This window comes from Trachurus japonicus, chromosome 1 (assembly GCF_045865225.1).
Source record: "Trachurus japonicus isolate A0001 chromosome 1, Traja_1.0".
Lineage (NCBI taxonomy): Eukaryota > Metazoa > Chordata > Actinopteri > Carangiformes > Carangidae > Trachurus > Trachurus japonicus.
In genome coordinates, this window is record NC_140907.1 from 29,186,754 (window position 1) to 29,205,266 (window position 18,513).

An 18,513-nucleotide genomic window follows, 5' to 3' on the forward strand; every position below is an offset into this window, starting at 1 on the left:
TGGAGGGAGGCCAGGGTGGGAGTTATATGCTCCCTCTTACGTGCTCCAGTTAGGAGGCGAGCGGCTGCATTTTGCACCAGCTGGAGACGTGCGAGGGAGGACTGACTGACTCCAAAACAAAGTGCATTGCAGTAATCCAGCCGAGATGTTATAAAGGCCTGGATCACTGTCTCAAAGTGCTTTAGTGTGAGGAAAGGCTTCACCTTTGCCAGCTGCCTAATCTGAAAGAAGCTGGACTTCACTACAGCACTAATTTACCGATCCAATTTAAAATCACTGTCAATGTGGCCCTAATACTCCATGGTAACAAACTAAAACTGTTTAACACAGTGAAAAACTAGCTAGCTGAACAAAAGTTGATAGTTCCCATGTCTCTTAAAATGCATTGCTTTGTGTGACCACTGGGTCCAAACTCCAAAATACTCAGTTAACTGTGGTAGATCAGTGTGAAATGTGCTTTCGTTTAAAGGTGCCACGGTATCCTGTTGAGTATTACACCTATCATGTGTAAGATCAGTGTGAAAACTGAAAATATTTACATAATAAGCATTAATTAATAATTTAAATGGTTGATATTTCAGTGTGTTTTGACAATTGGACTCAATTATATTTGACGGGAATTGTCTACAGGCCGTTGGGGTTTGAGCTGTGGCAGCCGCCGTACCAAGATATCCACCAAGATAATACTGAGCACAGTTTATATCCGACACATCCTGGTCTTTGTCATAGGTGGTGAACTTCATGGAGTCAGCGAATGATAAACTGTCCCCTAGAGACAACAGAGTCAAAATGTAATTTCCACTTGGAACGGAGGGGAAAAGATGCAGTTAATCCAGCTAAAAGAAATGTGTTTGTTTATACAGTGAAATCAGTGAAACTGCTAATTTTTTCTAATTCCTAAAATTATTTTTACAGAATTCACAAAAATCATGTTGTATTTTTTAGCCTGTTCATCAACAGTGAAACATTCAGTCTTCACCCGGCTCATTGTTGAATACCTAAAAGTAAGAAAAGGAAACATTTCCACTGAAGTGACCCTGACCTGCCGCCCTGTGGTCCTGTTTTTATAGCCGGTCAGCCATTAAAAAAAATGTTTTATACAGGCTATATGTATATGAGGAGGAGGAGGAAGAAGAAGAAGAAGAGGAGAAGGATGGGGAGGCGCAGGGTTAGAACATTATTATTAGCTTTGTTTTGAAGATCCTGTAAATCTTGAAGTTGTTTATGTTATAAATGCAGATAAGACAAGACTTTTTATTGATCCCACTGATGGAAAATGTACTTTGTGTACTTACAGCAGCAAATGAAAAGCAACAAAGGTAAATAAAATATTAAAAAGAGACATTGTAGCCTAAAGTTTATACTTATTATTATTATTAATCTTTATTGCAGACACAACAAGCGGTCCATATCAACAACAACAAACATGATAAAACAGATTTAAGAAGGAGAGAGAGAAAAAGACAGACACACAGATAGAGAATCAACTCTTCACATAATTCATAAGCAGGCTATCCCACCAGTGTTTTCTAAGCCTGGATGAATACTTATAGCAGCTAAAGCCCCAATAATGCTGTTCTCCGAGTCATCCAGGCGGCACATAAAACGATACAATATGATCCAAACAGGATGAACTGTGATGACTCTGATGATCACATGACTTCTCCTCCAGCACCATCATCTGCTCAAATTTTTCATTTATCCAACACTCCAGTTCATGACTTGTGAAACTAAAGATGTTCCCATCAGCCTCATCTTTAATTTGTATTTAATGCTAATTAGCATGTAGCCTACTACTAGTTGAAAAATCATACAGGAAAAAACTAAATCATTATGAGATAATTTTCTACAAGGAATTAAACTGATTCTCAAAATGACAACTTTGAAAATAAAAACAGAGTTGAAACAATCAAGTTTATTTATTTAATAATCACTCAGAACAGCATCAATCACAAACAATAATCATCACTAAACAATTTTTTTAATCAGAAAACTGAATTTCAATACATCAGTGCATGAACCTGTTCAACAGAGTTATCATGTCTGACAGTGATTTTGAAACAAGATGAGTAGGAAAGAAACAAAAAACACATTTCATGATCATTTTGATTCAGAGGTTATTGTTGGCATTAAGTCCAGTCAGACTAGTGATTATATGCTCGAACATCCCAGCTCTCCAACCCTGATGGAGGGCGTGATTATCTCATTGATCTACAGCTGATCAGATCAATAAGTGCATGGTTACTTAGCAACTGATCTGATTTTCATGGTGATGGTCTTCAGGGAGTAGTCCACGCCTTTCCATGTGTGCCATTCAATTGAGACATAATTATAGTTGACACCATCAGGTGCGTACAGGCCGTTGGGGTTTGTGTTGTGGCAGTTGCTGTACCAGAATCCACCAATATTATAGTGAGCACAGTTTTTATCCCACACATCCTGGTCTTTGTCATAGGTGGTGAACTTCATGGAGTTAGCGAATGATAAACTGTCCCCTAGAAACAACAGAATCAAAATGTAATTTCAATTTGGAACGGAGGAAAACATTCTAGTTAATCCAGCTAAAAGAAATGTGTTTGTTTATACAGTGAAATCAGTGAAACTGCCAAATTTTTCTATTTTCTAAAATTATTTTTACAGAACAATTCACAAAAATCCTGTAGTATTTTTTAAGCCTGTTCATCAACAGTGAAACATTCAGCCTTCACCTGGCTCATTGTTGAATACCTGAAAGTGAGAAAAGGAAACGTTTCCACTGAAGTGACCCTCACCTGCCGTTCCTCCTGTGAAGCCGCCCAGATCCAGCTGATATCCTTCCCTCTCAGAGTCGACGAAGAAAGACGAATACTGAGCAAAGGCCTCCCCTCCCTCAAAGTCCTCCATGTCCACCCGCAGCTCGTTCTTCTTCCTCATCGTCAGCAGGAAGATGTTGTCCAGACCTGAGGACACACACACACACACACACACACACACACACACACACACACACACACACACACAGAGCTCTAATTACACTTCACCTCTTTCTATAATATTTCTCTAATTTTAGTTTCATTGCTAAATGCTCCACTGTGTTCACCAGCCACTGTCTGACTGACATGTGCTGCTGCTGCAGGTTGTGCAGAGCTTCTTTTCTTTTTTTGGTAAAAGCTGCTGTTTATAGTGACTGAAAACAGCGTAACGAGAGCATATTTAATCCACAGATACTTTAATATACCTGTAATTCTCCCTCTAGGACTCACCCAGCCAGTGCTCCCCTGCTACATTCCCAAATCCGTTCTTGTAATGTTTCCATGGCCTGTAGAAGTTTTCACTCCCATCCAACCTCCTCTGAAAGACCTGAAAGGGAGAATCACAACAATTCAGTCAACCAAAATAAAACTGTATTCAATTAGCTGGACTTAATATCACTTAAAAAAAAAGAAAAAAGAAAGAAAAACTAAAAAATCTTTTCAACTGAACCAGGTGAGTTTGATGACTATCTGGTCTGTAAACAGCAATCACAGTTGCTGTAGTGTCTTTTATTTTTCTGTCACACTGTGCTCTGTCACATGTTTAAGTGACAGAAATTTCTGATATGAACATCATCACAACAAAATGAAGCTAAGCGAAAGTTCAGACAGGAAGTCTCTTTAAGCACGCCTCAAAGCCCTTTCCCTGTTTTCCTGCTATCCTCTCACTCCACCCTCATTCTCATAATTCAGCCAATCACAGTCTGCCATCCTCTTTCTCTTCCACCAATCAGTCATTAGCGTCAAATTTAAAAGTTCTCTCTCTCCTGTCATCCAGCCGTCATTCCTGCAAAACTCTCAGCCCACCTCCACCCCGGCACCACCTCCATCAAGATACAGACTGTCTTAACCTGGATCTTCAACCAAGAAGTTCCCTCATCAGGCGACTTCGAGCTTCCCTACCACCACCAGTGTCTAGGCCCGGGGGGATATAACGACTTCAGATGCAAGCTTCTCATCCCCAGATCAGTTTACTCAGCTGGTCTACACACATGGTCTAAGCACCAAAGTCTATTTTGTTCACAATAAATGTAATTTCATCTCCATCCTCAAACCTGGCTCTCTTGTCGTAAATGGTCTATCCTGATTGAACTGCTGCGGTGATGGACTAACTAAATTATACAACATGGACACTGGTAACTTTCTCAGACTTCGTAAAAAAAAACAAGTGTTTGCTGCTGTAAATATTGTTTACTATTGCATTTTCATTTATTTAAAGACACTAATGTTTTTTATTAAATATATTTTTCTATAAAGAAAACTGTGCAAGCTGCCACAGGATGTGAACTCTGACAGGTGACTAATCAGATGATGATCATTTAAGTGACAAGTCTCAAAGGAGAGAAGTCACAACACTTGTTGAAAACTGAAACAATATTTTTTTTTATCAATGGCTCCACTTTTGTTTTGACTTTTTAAGTCTCATCATCAAATCTGAAATCTAATCAGATATGAGGTGTAGTGTACTGACGGTCCATCTGCCCCCGTCAGTGTCCATGTCACAGAGGACGTGCAGGGGTGAGGTGGGGCCTCCTGGGTAGATGGTGTACACCCCACTGGAGCTGGTGTTGTCATGGCGATACACGTCATCACAGTCAATGGGCAGGTAGCTCTGGTCCGCTGCCACCGAAACCAGCAGCCCCACTAACAGTGTTACCTGGGTAGATAATAATAATATGATAATGAACTTTATTTATATATTAATTTAGGGGTTCAGCATCATGTGTGATCCAACATGTCAAAATAATAATATAATAATATAATATCGCCACATTTTGTAATAATCTGAAATATTTTGTCTGTCTTTTGTTTATTTGTAATAATGTATAAAATGTTCACCTCATGATGTAATAATGCCACATTTTGTAATACAATTCTTGAACGCAATATAAACTTTGCCACATTTTGTAATTAGGCTAGTTGTTACATAATAAACCAAACATAATAACTTCATTCTCATAAATTCATGACTTTTTTCTCGTAAAATTTTGTCTCTATTCTCATAACATTATGATTTTATTATCTCATGAATTTATCACTTTATTCTCGCAAATTTACAAATTTATTCTCAAAGTCTGTTTATTATTTTTCTCAATGTGGCCCTAATACTCAGTCGTAACAAACTATGTTAAACACAATGAAAAACTAGCTAGCTAAACAAAAGTTGATAGTTTCCATGAGCCGGTGCATATTCTCATTTGCCCAGGTCATAGTATTTCAAAGGAGGTTAAATCGAAAGCAACTGGACTTAGTTATAGACAGAGAGGACAGATGGTTTGAAAGAGGTGTCAAAGAAGCTATTTTTGTAAAAGTAGAGAAACCATCCCTCAACAGGGGAGGTGGCCTCAGACACCACCTATCTCCAATTTACAATGCTGCCCTTTCATCCCTTTCCCAGGAGATTCAACAATCTAGCCTCAAAGAACAACCACTGTTCACAAGTGGCAAGTGGCTCCAACGACTGTCGTTATAACACAATAGGGCACTAACGAAGTCGAAACCAACCTTCCATCAAAGGCAGTCATTTAAACGACTGTCGTTGGCACTTGGAGCACAAATGGGAACCAGTGACATCATCACCCTTGTGAACGCCCACACAAGAGGTTAAATAGTGAGTCTCCACACCAGATAGTTGGACCAGTCCCAGCCTGGTCAGATGCGTACATGAACTGATGAAGCCTCTTGGATGAGAGGTGAAACGTCTTCCTAGACAAATAACTAAGTCCAGTTGCTTTCGATTTAACCTCCTTTGAGATAGTTTCCATGGTGACCTTGTGTTGCTTTGTGTGACCACTGGGTCAAACCCCAAAATACTCTACTGTGTTAACTGTGGTAGATCAGTGTGAAAACAGAAAATATTTACAAAATAAGCATCAATCCTTTATTAAAATGGTTGATATTTTAAACAAACCTTCTACTGATTCAGTAATGTGCATTTGCATCAGGATGAAACAGAAACTACTTACACAAAAACAGATACACACAATATTTTGTGTAAATTAAATGTGAGAGAGTCAGCTGCTCAACTTACCCAAAGACCCATGTCGCTGTCGCGGAGGTGAAGGGAAAAACTCTGAAAGGTTGGAGACTCGAAAGTGGAGATGTCTGCCGTGGTCCTGTTTTTATACAGGTTATGTTGGGTAAAAAAAAGGAAAAGCATGATAGAGAAGGAAGGGGTGAGTGTGAAGCGTGGGAAAGAACTGTTAAGTTCGCGTGTGCAGCCACCTGCAGGGGGAGTGAAGGTCGGGCAACGTAGATAACGGCAACCTGCAAAATAAAGTGTAGCAATAACATGTAAACAATTTGCCAACAACCATATATGAAGGAGACAGATCTGTTAACTGTAAAACTTATAGTATTCATCTTTGTGGTTAAATACATTGACAATTTATATTGAGATTTGTAGTATTTTTAATGCTACCACTGTTATGGGTTGCAACTAAATGCGGTCTTTTTTAGTTTTTAGTATTTTTTAGTTTCTGATTTTAAGTATACAACTGATCCTGTTAAACACACAATGATAAATTGCTAAAAAAAACTCCTACTTGTTCTGACCTTCTGAAACTCTTTACCTACTGATTGTCTTGTCATTACCATCTGCTGTAATCATGCATTATATGTAATTTTTTTACTTCAATGAGACTTCCAAGTCTCACAGGGGGAATGTTGCGTAAATAATTGAAAAGTTCTGAGAAGGTAGAGAGGTGAGATGAGTGCAAAGCGTGGGAAAGCACCGTTAAGTTCGCGTGTGCAGCCACCTGCAGGGGGAGTCAAGGTCGGGCAATGTAGATAACGGCCACCGGCAAGATAGAGTGGTGCCAAAGACGCTGAACTTGGGTGAACTCGCTACGTGGCAAAATGTGATACAGTCGCTGTGTAGGGTGGAGATTATGTTGATGAAAGATCGCAACATGACATCTGGACAAATCACAGGGCGTACACTGGGGAAGAAGTGTCATGTTCACCTCTCATTTTAATAAGAAGGCAGGGCTTTTACAGTACAGTATAAAAACAAAGTCACAGAGAGAAGAAGTTTAGTCTGGTCCGGGACAGGCTCGGCTTTATGTCCATTTTTTGGGGTGTAAACTCTAATGCACTGAACTTCATCTCTGTCTTTTCTAATCATTTTTGTGAAGTTATATTGACACTTTGATGACAATTTTTCTGACTTTTTGAACACTTTTGGATACTTTCATTTGTATTATTGAATGCGGGAAATAAAGATCCTCGATCACAACTGACCCTTTGTTTTGGATCCTAACTTTTTCTCCAACAGTGAATGAGGAGGAGGAAGAGGAGAAGGTTGAGGAGGAGCAGGGTCGGGAAATTATTATTAGCTTTATTTTGAAGATACAACTTGAGGTGGAAAATTGACTTGTTACAGCAGCAGATCAAACAACAAAGGTAAAAAATAAAATATTTAAGAGAGACATTGTAGCCTAAAGTTTAGACTTATATTACTGATACCAAACTTTGGACAGATATTCATGGTTCCCAGATGTCAAATCATTATAATTTTAATCCTTTAGTGCCACTATGAAGTTAGTGTGGTGAACTTTAGACACATGATCCAAACAGGATGAACTGTTTTATTTTTTATTTATTTGTTAGGATCCCCATTAGCTGCGCTCTAGAACGCCGCTAGTCTTCCTGGGGTCCACAGTTAAAACCAATACATTTAAACATAAATCTGCAATCACAACATAAAGAAAAGTCAACAAAATCTTACATCTGATGATGACTCTGATGATCACATGACTTCTCCTCCAGCACCATCATCTGCTCAATTTTTTTCATTTATCCAACACTCCAGTTCATGACTTGAGAAACTAAATATGTTCCCATCAGCCTCATCTTTATTTGTATTTAGTGCTTAATAGCATGTATACTGCCAGTTGAGGCAAACAGAGGGGAAAAAGGATCATTTTCTACACTTTGGAATACAACTCATACTAAAAAATGACAACATTGAAGTTAAAACAATCAAGTGTATTTATTTGATAATCACTCAGATCAGCATCAATCAAACAATAATCACTAAATACAATTTTTGATATGAAAAAAACTGAATTTAAATATATCAGGTATAAAAAAAATATATATAGGGAGCAAGTGCATGCACCTGTTGACCTGAGTTATCATGTCTGACAGGAATTTTGAAACAAGTTGACGAATAAGAAAGAAAACAATGAAAGATTTTATGATCATTTTGATTCAGAGGTTATTGTTGGCATTAAGTCCAGTCGGACTAGTGATTATATGCCCGAACATCCCAGCTCTCCAACCCTGATGGAGGGCGTGATTATCTCATTGATCTACAGCTGATCAGATCAATAAGTGCATGGATACTTAGCAACTGATCTGATTTTCATGGTGATGGTCTTCAGGGAGTAGTTCCTGCCTTTCCATGCGGACCATTCAATTGAGACATATTCATACTTGACACCATCAGGTGCGTACAGGCCGTTGGGGTTTGCGTCGTGGCAGTTGCTGTACCAGAATCCACCAAGAAAATGCTGAGCACAGTTTTTATCCCACACATCCTGGTCTTTGTCATAGGTGGTGAACTTCATGGAGTTAGCGAATGGTAAACTGTTCCCTAGAAACAACAGAATCAAAAAACTTATGCACACCCACAAGGCCAGACAGGTGCGAAGGAGAAGACTAGCACGGTCAAACAATTAGATCAACAACGGCACAACATTTTGGTATGCAGTGTATACGAAAAACATTGAAAAACGGCGGTACGAAACGTTGTGCTCCTGCTTTCATTAAAACGACTATGCAAGTTAAGACAGTGTGCAGGAGTTGTTTTTGATCTAATTTGTAACGGGGAAAAAACCTCCCTATTCCAGTTAAAAGAAATTTGTAAAGTGAAATCACTGAAACTGCCAATTTTTTCTGTTTTCTCAAATAATTTTTACAGAATTCACAAAAATCATATTTTTTTGTAGGCTGTTGACAGGCTAAAAAAAAAGGCATTGTAACATTCAGCCTTCACCCGGCTCATTGTTGAATACCTAAAAGTAAGAAAAGGAAACATTTCCACTGAAGTGACCCTCACCTGCCGTTCCTCCTGTGAAGCCGCCCAGATCCAGCTGATATCCTTCCCTCTCAGAGTCGACCAAGAAAGACGAATACTGAGCAAAGGCCTCCCCTCCCTCAAAGTCCTCCATGTCCACCCGCAGCTCGTTCTTCTTCCTCATCGTCAGCAGGAAGATGTTGTCCAGACCTGAGGAGACACACACACACACACACACACACACACACACACACACACACACACACACACACACACACACACACAGCTCTGATTACACTCTTCCACCAAGGCTATGATACTTTAATTTATTCATTTCTAAACATGTGTTCACCAGCCACTCACTGACTGTCTGACTGACATGTGCTGCTGCAGGATGTGCAGAGCTTCTTTTAGTTTTTTTTCTTATTTATTTGGTAAAAGCCGCTGCCTTTAGTGACTGAAAAAACAATGTAACAAGACCATATTTAATCCACAGATACTATAATGTACCTGTAATTCTCCCTCTAGGACTCACCCAGCCAATGCTCCCCTGCTACATTCCCAAATCCACTCTTATATTTATCCCATGGCCTGAAGAAGTTTTCACTCCCATCCAACCTCCTCTGAAAGACCTGAAAGAGAGAATTACAACAGTCAACTAAAACAAAGCTGTATAGATTTAATTAGTAGGACTTAAAATCACCTCATAACATCAAAAAACTAAAGCATTTAGACTCAACACTGTGCTCTTTCATGTTTTATTGGTTTGTCTGTAACTGCTGATAATTGCCCGTTGTAAATCAAGAGACTCCTGAGCATCTGAACAAACTGTTGCGGTGATGCAACATGGACAAACTTTTGCAGACTTGATGTGAGAAATCAGATGATAATACTCAGTATATTAAAACATTATATCAGTAACATATCAAGTCTCAAAAGAAACAGGTCAAAATATTTGTTGAAAACTGCAGCGATTTTTTATTATTAGTGACATTTTCTGTTGAATTAAAGGTTTTTAAATCATTTTCAAATTGTCTGATTAGTGTACTGACGGTCCATCTGCCCCCGTCAGTGTCCATGTCACAGAGGACGTGCAGGGGTGAGGTGGGGCCTCCTGGGAAGATGGTGTACACCCCACTGGAGCTGGTGTTGTCATGGCGATACACGTCATCACAGTCAATGGGCAGGTAGCTCTGGTCCGATGCCACCGAAACCAACAGCCCCACTGACAGTGTTACCTGGGTAGATAATAATAATATGATAATGAACTTTATTTACTACTTTAATTTAGGGGTTCAGCATTATGTGTGATCCACAATTAGACTCGCATTATGTGGATATACATGGCTCTCAGCTGGATCTAACTTCGTCGGAACAACTTGTAAAGACACCAAAGTTATCTGGGTGAGTAAATGATCGTATTTTATGCTAGAAATTATGTCCAGATTGTAATAAACGGTAATTCCCCTTTAAAGCAATGGTCTACGATTTGAAAGATTGATCATTATTATTAATGTCAGATGGTGATTATGGCCCTATAGTACGACCTACACAATGTAAAGAGAAAAAGGAGCGAAAAAAATCCATTTTCTCTCGTGGCTGCAGGCTTCCAGAGAAATTGACCAATAGGAGCCATGCAACCCGGACGGCTCCTATTGGTCAATTTCTCTCCCGTTCCCTCCATCCAATCGCCTTGGCTCCCCTGCTTCTTGTTGTCCCGATTCAACCCGCCTCGTCCCCAACCCCTTCCGCTGAGAAACTACAAGTGGTTTGTAACCGCCCTGAGCAGCTCAGCCGCAGACACATGAACCCATAAATTCAGCGCCTGCTGGCCCCCCACCCCCGGCCGGTCTGCTGCTGAAATCCCCACTAGGATTCCGGTGTAACGTCGAGACTCCCTGATCCTCTCCCGGACACACAGCGCCCTGTGTGAGCTCTGTTCACACAGCACACCGCGGCTCCGCTGAGCTCCAGACCCCGAGTCTTCCTGCTTCTCTCCCCGTTACACAGCGCCCTGTGCTGGGCCACCCGGCGTGACCAGTCTGCCTCCAGCCCTGGAGCCTTCCTCGGCGCCGGCGGTCCCGTTGCCACCACCAGTTAGGCTACCGATAATTAGTGGCGCCGAGGAAGGCTCCAGAGCTGGAGGGAGAGAGGAGCAGGGAGACTTGGGGCCTGTCCCAATATGCACACTCGATCACACTTACACACTTGGGCGCTTGGCGTGCGCGTTCATGTTCTTAGTGTCAGTGCGCAAGTGTGTCCCATTTCTCCAATGACTGAAAGTGCAGCGCGCTTGATTTGCACTTTACCCACACTTATGGTAAGACCGCATCCGAGCGGTATTTGGCCAAGTATAAATCCCACAATGCACCACGGTGAAGTCCGCCGTCACCGGCAGCCACAAGCCCGTTTAGGAATTAATCTCAATAAAATGAAATTAACTTTCTATCTCATAATTATGACTTTTTGATGTCATATTTTATATTCATCATGCTCTGTTCATGTTTTTATTTTTTCGTTTTTCTCGTTTGTTTTATTTACTTACGGAGTTGGGCTTAGCCTACACATTTATGATCTGAATCTTGCGCATAGAGACACTTTTGGAGTAGATGAGACTGTGATCCAGCAGCACTGTTTATTAAAACTGTTGCTGTGCTGTGTGTGTGTGAGTGTGTCGTCTAGTTGTGTTACTGTGCGCAATGGCACAGGCTGCACATGTCAAGTGTGTCCCGATTGCTTTTAAATCTCCCCCCACACGGTTGGCCACTTAATCCATGCTTGTACATATGTAAATATACGTTCCGCCGGCAAAACGTCACCAAAGTGTGTGCGTAAGCAAGCGCCCTGAGCCAAGTGTGGAGGAATGGGACAGCCCCTTGGGGTCTGGAGCTCAGTTGAGCCGCGGTGTGCAGTGTGCAGAGCGACCCCGTTTATGTTCAAAAGGCGCCAAGCTTGGTTTCTGTTGGCAGGCTTGTTGCTCTTAGAGCACTGTAAAAGAGAGTAAAGACACCACCATTGACTCCCGTGGTAAGGGTTTTGCGCCCCGAGTGGCAGGATATGGGTATTGCAAAAGCGCCCAGAAAAGTCATTCACTCCAAGATTTGTCAGTTCTTGGGCGCTTTTGCAATACCCACATTCCTCCACCAAGAGGCGCTTCCATTGAACCAATGCGTGTCGTTACTCTCTTTTCCAGTGCTCCGAGGGGAGGGCCTTACGAGCTCGGAGGGGAGGGGGGTGCTTTTTTCAAACGTCTTTCAGATCGAAGACCATAGGGTTCATACATTTGATAATCATTAGCTCACAGTTAAGTCTTAGTCAAGATCATCAGTTTATTATCAATCACGTTTATTTGTCCCCAAGGGGGCGATTACTTTGCAGAAGCAGGAGCACACGAGACAAAATATACAAAACACATGGCATAATAAAATTGCAATAGTTACAACTACAATTACAGATAGCACAGACCCAAGATCAGTTAGGAGGGAAGGCTGTTTCACCCCGACTACCTTTTCCTCATGGCATTTAGAAGAACAGCGGAAGGTACAAAGGAGTGTTTATATCTGTTTGTGTTTGCAAATGGGAGTCTAAGGAGTGAACCTGATGGTAAGAACTGAAACTGTTTATGTAGGGGATGAGAGCAGTCGGACAAGATGGAGCTTGCTTTCTTAATCAGCTGTTTGTTGTAGAGTTCTTGTAAAGGTTGTTGTGCAGACCCGATGATTTAACTGCTGACACTGACAACCTTGTTAAGTAGGTTTTAACTTTCAGTTAAAGTCATTTATTGGCCTTGGTCTGTTTTTTGACTCCTGGTGCAGATTTCTCCTTTGTCTCACATCATCTTCTTTTTTTTCTAACCATGTTCCTTCTTTCTTCTCTGCCCTCCCCTTGCTCTCTCGTATTCAGGACATCGCTGATGTACAATGTTGTTAGTGATCCATGTTTTCACAACTGAGGACTTTACCCTGTGTGCCATGACACTGTGTGGACAAGTAAATATTGACTCAATAACCTTTACTCCATTGCAGTTATGTTTGACCACAAGTGTTTCTACCCATCATGAAGTTGTGTGCTTTGTCCACCTCTGATAAAAGTTCAACTTCTTCTCAAGTGGACGAGATTCAACTAGTGATAAATATTACAACAACCTTTGACATCATGCTGACATCCACAGAGAGCAGTCCTGGACTGAATTAATGGTTGCAGTTGATTACAAATTCTACAATAAATTAATTTACAAATTATGTTAAATATAGTGAAAAACTAGCTGATCACAAGTTACCATGGTGATGTCACTTAAAATGTGTTGCTTTGTGTGACCACTGGGTCCAAACCTGAAAATACTCAGTTAACTGTGGTAGATCAGTGTGAAAACTGAAAATATTTGCAAAACAAACATTAATCATTTTATATTTCAGATAAACTTTCTACTGATTGAGTAATTTGCATTTCCATCAGGATGAAACAGAAACTACCTACACAAAAACAGATAGACACAATATTTAGTGTAAATGAAATGTGAGAGAGTCAGCTGCTCAACTTACCCAAAGACCCATGTCGCTGTCGCAGAGGTGAAGAGAAAAACTCTGAAAGGTTGGAGACTCGAAAGTGGAGATGTCTGCCGTGGTCCTGTTTTTATACAGGTTATGTTGGGTTAAAAAAAAAGGAAAAGCATGATAGAGAAGGAAGAGGTGAGTGTGAAGCGTGGGAAAGAACTGTTAAGTTCGCGTGTGCAGCCACCTGCAGGGGGAGTGAAGGTCGGGCAACGTAGATAACGGCAACCTGCAAAATAAAGTGTAGCAATACCATGTAAACAATTTGCCAACAACCATACATGCAGGAGACAGATGTTTAGCCTATCTGTTAACTGTAAAAACGTATAATACTAATTTTTATGGTTCAATACATTGACAATTAAAGTTGGTACTATTGAGGATTTTTAGTATTTTTAATGCTACCACTATTATGGGTTGCAACTAAATGCAGTCTGACTCATATAATACATACTTATAGGTTTTAGTATTTTTTAGTTTCTGATTTTAGGTATAAAACTGATTCTGTTAAACACACAACGATAATTTGCTAAAAACTCCTACTTGTTCTGACCTTCTGAAACTCTTTACCTACTGGTTGTAATTTTTTACTTTAATGAAACTTTCAAGTCTCACAGGGGGGACATGTTGTGTAAATAATTGAAAAGTTCTGAGAAAGTGAGGTGGGATGAGTGCAAAGCGTGGGAAAGCACCGTTAAGTTTGCGTGTGCAGCCACCTGCAGGGGGAGTCAAGGTCGGGCAATGTAGATAACGGCCACCGGCAAGATAGAGTGGTGCCAAAGACGCTGAACTTGGGTGAACTCGCTACGTGGCAAAATGTGATACAGTCGCCGTATAGGGTGGAGACTATGTTGATGAAAGATCGCAACATGACATCTGGACAAATCACAGGGCGTACACTGGGGAAGAAGTGTCATGTTCACCTCTCATTTTAATAAGAAGGCAGGGCTTTTACAGTACAGTATAAAAACAAAGTCACAGAGAGAAGAAGTTTAGTCTGGTCCGGGACAGGCTCGGCTTTATGTCCATTTTTTGGGTGTAAACTCTAATGCACTGAACTTCATCTCCGTCTTTTCTAATCATTTTTGTGAAGTTATATTGATGCTTTGATGAGTATTTTTCTGACTTTTTGAACACTTTTGGATACTTTCATTTGTATCATTGAATGTGGGAAATAAAGATCCTCGATCACAACTGACCCTTTGTTTTGGATCCTAATTTTTTCTCCAACAGTGAATGAGGAGGAGGAAGAGGAGAAGGTTGAGGAGGAGCAGGGTCGGGAAATTATTATTAGCTTTATTTTGAAGATACAGCTTGAGGTGGAAAATTGACTTGTTACAGCAGCAGATGAAAAACAACAAAGGTAAAAAATGAAATATTCAAAAGAGAAATTGTAGCCGAAAGTTTATATGTGTATTACTGATATAAATCTTTGGACAGATATTCATGGTTCCCAGATGTCAAATGATTATAATTCTAATCCTGTGCCACTATGAAGTTAGTGTTGTGAACTTTAGACTTTAGACTTCTCCTCTAGCACCATCATCTGCTCAAAATTTTCATTTATCCAACACTCCAGTTCATGACTTGCAAAACTAAAGATGCTCCAATCAGTCTCATCTTTATTTGTATTTAGTGCTAATTACTTCCTCCTACAATGAGGAATAAAATCGATACTAAAAAATGACAACACTGAAGTTAAAATGATCAAGTTTATTTGATAATCACTCAGATCAGAATCAATCACAAACAATAATCACTAAATACAATTTTTGATATGAAAAAAAAATCAGTAGACTGAATTTAAATGTATCAGGTATTAAAACATAGGAAGCAAGTGCATGCACCTGTTCAACAGAGTTATCATGTCTGACAGGAATTTTGAAACAAGATGAGTAGGAAAGAAAAAAAAAACATTTTATGAACATTTTGATTCAGAGGTTATTGTTGGCATTAAGTCCAGTCGGACTAGTGATTATATGCCCGAACATCCCAGCTCTCCAACCCTGATGGAGGGCGTGATTATCTCATTGATCTACAGCTGATCAGATCAATAGGTGCATGAATACTGATTTTCATGGTGATGGTCTTTAGGGAGTTATAGCCTTTCCATGTGTATGGGATTTGGACACTTCCATATGCGACACCATCAGGTGCGTACTCAACTCTCAACTTTCAACTCAACTTTGTTTATATAGCACTTTAAAACAACCATAGTTGAAAACAAAGTGCTGTACATAGAGACATAAAACAATTAAAGGCAATAAAATAAATAAAATAGACAGTAGAATAGTTGTTTCATTATTTTTAAAAGAAATTAGAAACAATAAAACAATAAATAAAAGCAAACCATAAAACACTAAAACAAGAGCAGAATCTCATGCAGAGTTAAAAGCCAGGGAGTAAAAATGGGTTTTAAGACTAGTTTTAAAAATGGACAGTGAGGAGACTTGTCTGATGTGCAACGGTAGCTCGTTCCATAATCTTGGAGCAGCAGTGGAGAAAGCTCTGTCCCCTCTGAGCTTCCGTCTGGACCTCGGTACCTCCAGGAGCAGCAGGTCAGCTGACCTGAGGCACCGAGCAGGAGCGTAGGGTTGAAGGAGCTCAGAGAGGGAAGGGGGGGCCAGACCATTTAAAGACTTAAAAACAAATAAAATAATCTTAAAATGGACTGTAAAGTGCACAGGCAGCCAGTGGAGGGAGGCCAGGGTGGGAGTTATATGCTCCCTCTTACGTGCTCCAGTTAGGAGGCGAGCGGCTGCATTTTGCACCAGCTGGAGACGTGCGAGGGAGGACTGACTGACTCCAAAACAAAGTGCATTGCAGTAAACCAGCTGAGATGTTATAAAGGCCTGGATCACTGTCTCAAAGTGCTTTAGTGTGAGGAAAGGCTTCACCTTTGCCAGCTGCCTAATCTGAAAGAAGCTGGACTTCACTACAGCACTAATTTGCCGATCCAATTTAAAATCACTGTCAATGTGGCCCTAATACTCCATGGTAACAAACTAAAACTGTTTAACACAGTGAAAAACTAGCTAGCTGAACAAAAGTTGATTGTTCCCATGTCACTTAAAATGCATTGCTTTGTGTGACCACTGGGTCCAAACCCCAAAATACTCAGTTAACTGTGGTAGATCAGTTTATTGTGTCGTCTATTCTGCGGTAAGACGTCTCATATGGCTCATATGTGGCTCATCTACGGCGTGATTAACACGCACTACGGCTCCGGTAGATGCGGGGTTACAATGTGTGTGTGCGTGTGCGTGTCTAGGTGTGTGTGTGTGTCAGCGCTGCACACACAGACACAGCGTCGGAGCGGTAAAATTAACAATAACTTGCAGATCACCTGAGTGACGTGAACTCCGCTCGTAGTTACTGTGAGTCAGAGCAATAAAACAGTGAGGTTGTTGATGAATATTTAGCTTTTTACTCTGCTTTGAGACTGACTGAGTGAGCAGAGCGGAGGTTAGCGCGTCGCTGTCTGGCAACCTGGAGTGTGGTGGGGAGTGGAGGGGGCACAACGCGCTGCTGTGTTTTGAATTTGACTGCAGCAACAATTTTGGCCACATTCTTACATATCGTACCTTTAAATTAACAAAGAGTTGGCTCGCACTGTGCCACCTGGGCACCTGAAGCAACAACCTCAGTCCATCATTGTAGGCCACTATGAGCCGCCGCATACTGCTTTACTTATAGCTACACCAGAGGTGAACTGTATAGGGTGAATTCGCCTAATGTGGGACATTTTTTGAAATTCAGACTTCTGGTGTATATTGTGATATGAAGCAAACACTTCACATCTACATCCTGTACCATTCTGAAATCCTTAGGTTGTGATCTAATGGAATCCAAAGAGAAAATTCTGATATCACACTCCTAAAAGAAATACCATACATATTTCAACTCTGATTGCAAAGTTTTTTGCGGCAATTTCCGTTCCCTAATGTGGGACAGTCATGCTCCTAATGTGGGACACTAAAAAGTCTGTTTAAAAGTCATCTTAATTTACATGATAAATGCTAGATTGCAAACCAGTGTTCAATAATATCACTTATTGTCCTAGTTCTGCTTCATCTTCTATAGTGTTAATGGTTTTCTACCAATTGTGTGGTGGATGTGACCTTTGACCCTGCGCTAGAGAGTGGACTTAGGGTCATTCCCACCCCTGCTCAACAACCTCCACCATCCTCAGTGATCTCCCTATATTCAGTAATGTTTCCCCTCATCCTGTCTTTTTTCCACTGGTTGAGTTCACTTGCTTGATTATTTTCCTTTCTTTTCCCATGTTTTCTTTCCCTGATTTTGTCTCATTGCCTTACTCTTTTTTGCCACTGTGATCTGAAATACATTCCATTTAATTAATCAGTAATGTGCTATCCTTTGATTACTTCTAAACACAACATTTTTCATGAACATTATCAAAAAAGACAAGATTTAGAAACAAGAAAGAAAAAAAATCAGAGCCATTTACCCCTTTAACAGTATTATGACCACTTCCAGTTAATACAAATTTTCTTTTGTTGTAAAATATTAAAAACAATGCATTATAACAATAAAGCCATGTAAACAACCATTGTTATTGTTCAACCTATTAGTTTTACCTGGAAAAGCCCTGTCCCACATTAGGAAGAACCACCTGTCCCGCTTTAGGAAAGCATGTTTCCTAAAGTGGGACAGTAGAAATGTTGATCTAAATGCTAAATATTGAGAATGGTTACACCATATTAAGATATATTTTAATGCATCAACATATTATAAACACATTTTGACAAAAATTTGCAATAATTTTGTTTTTTTTAATAAATTATGGCCTTAACATTATTTTTGTCCAAACCCTAAGTACCTAGCATTTTGGTGGTCTTCACACAGGGTGCCTCCGGTTTGAAGGCTGTCCCTCCCAAACCTATGATTGGACATTTGAGATGTCATG

The 18,513-nt window shown here is 40.3% G+C and overlaps 2 protein-coding genes across 2 annotated transcripts; both read right to left on the reverse strand.

Moving 5' to 3' along the window:
• Positions 1-2,241: 2,241 nt before the first annotated feature.
• On the reverse strand, positions 2,242-6,054 carry LOC146992170 (microfibril-associated glycoprotein 4-like). Its single transcript, XM_085789696.1, has 5 exons — positions 6,043-6,054; positions 4,483-4,698; positions 3,243-3,339; positions 2,772-2,939; positions 2,242-2,495 (listed from the first exon to the last, which is right to left on the reverse strand). The coding sequence occupies exons 1-5, from the start codon at positions 6,052-6,054 to the stop codon at positions 2,242-2,244; spliced, it is 747 nt and encodes a 248-aa protein (XP_085645822.1).
• A 2,033-nt stretch (positions 6,055-8,087) lies between these two features.
• LOC146992171 (microfibril-associated glycoprotein 4-like) lies at positions 8,088-13,586 on the reverse strand. The gene is made up of 5 exons (XM_085789707.1): positions 13,575-13,586; positions 10,086-10,301; positions 9,569-9,665; positions 9,076-9,243; positions 8,088-8,610 (listed from the first exon to the last, which is right to left on the reverse strand). Exons 1-5 carry the CDS (start codon positions 13,584-13,586, stop codon positions 8,342-8,344), a joined length of 762 nt encoding a protein of 253 aa, XP_085645833.1. The 3' UTR covers positions 8,088-8,341.
• Between the last annotated feature and the right edge of the window lie 4,927 nt (positions 13,587-18,513).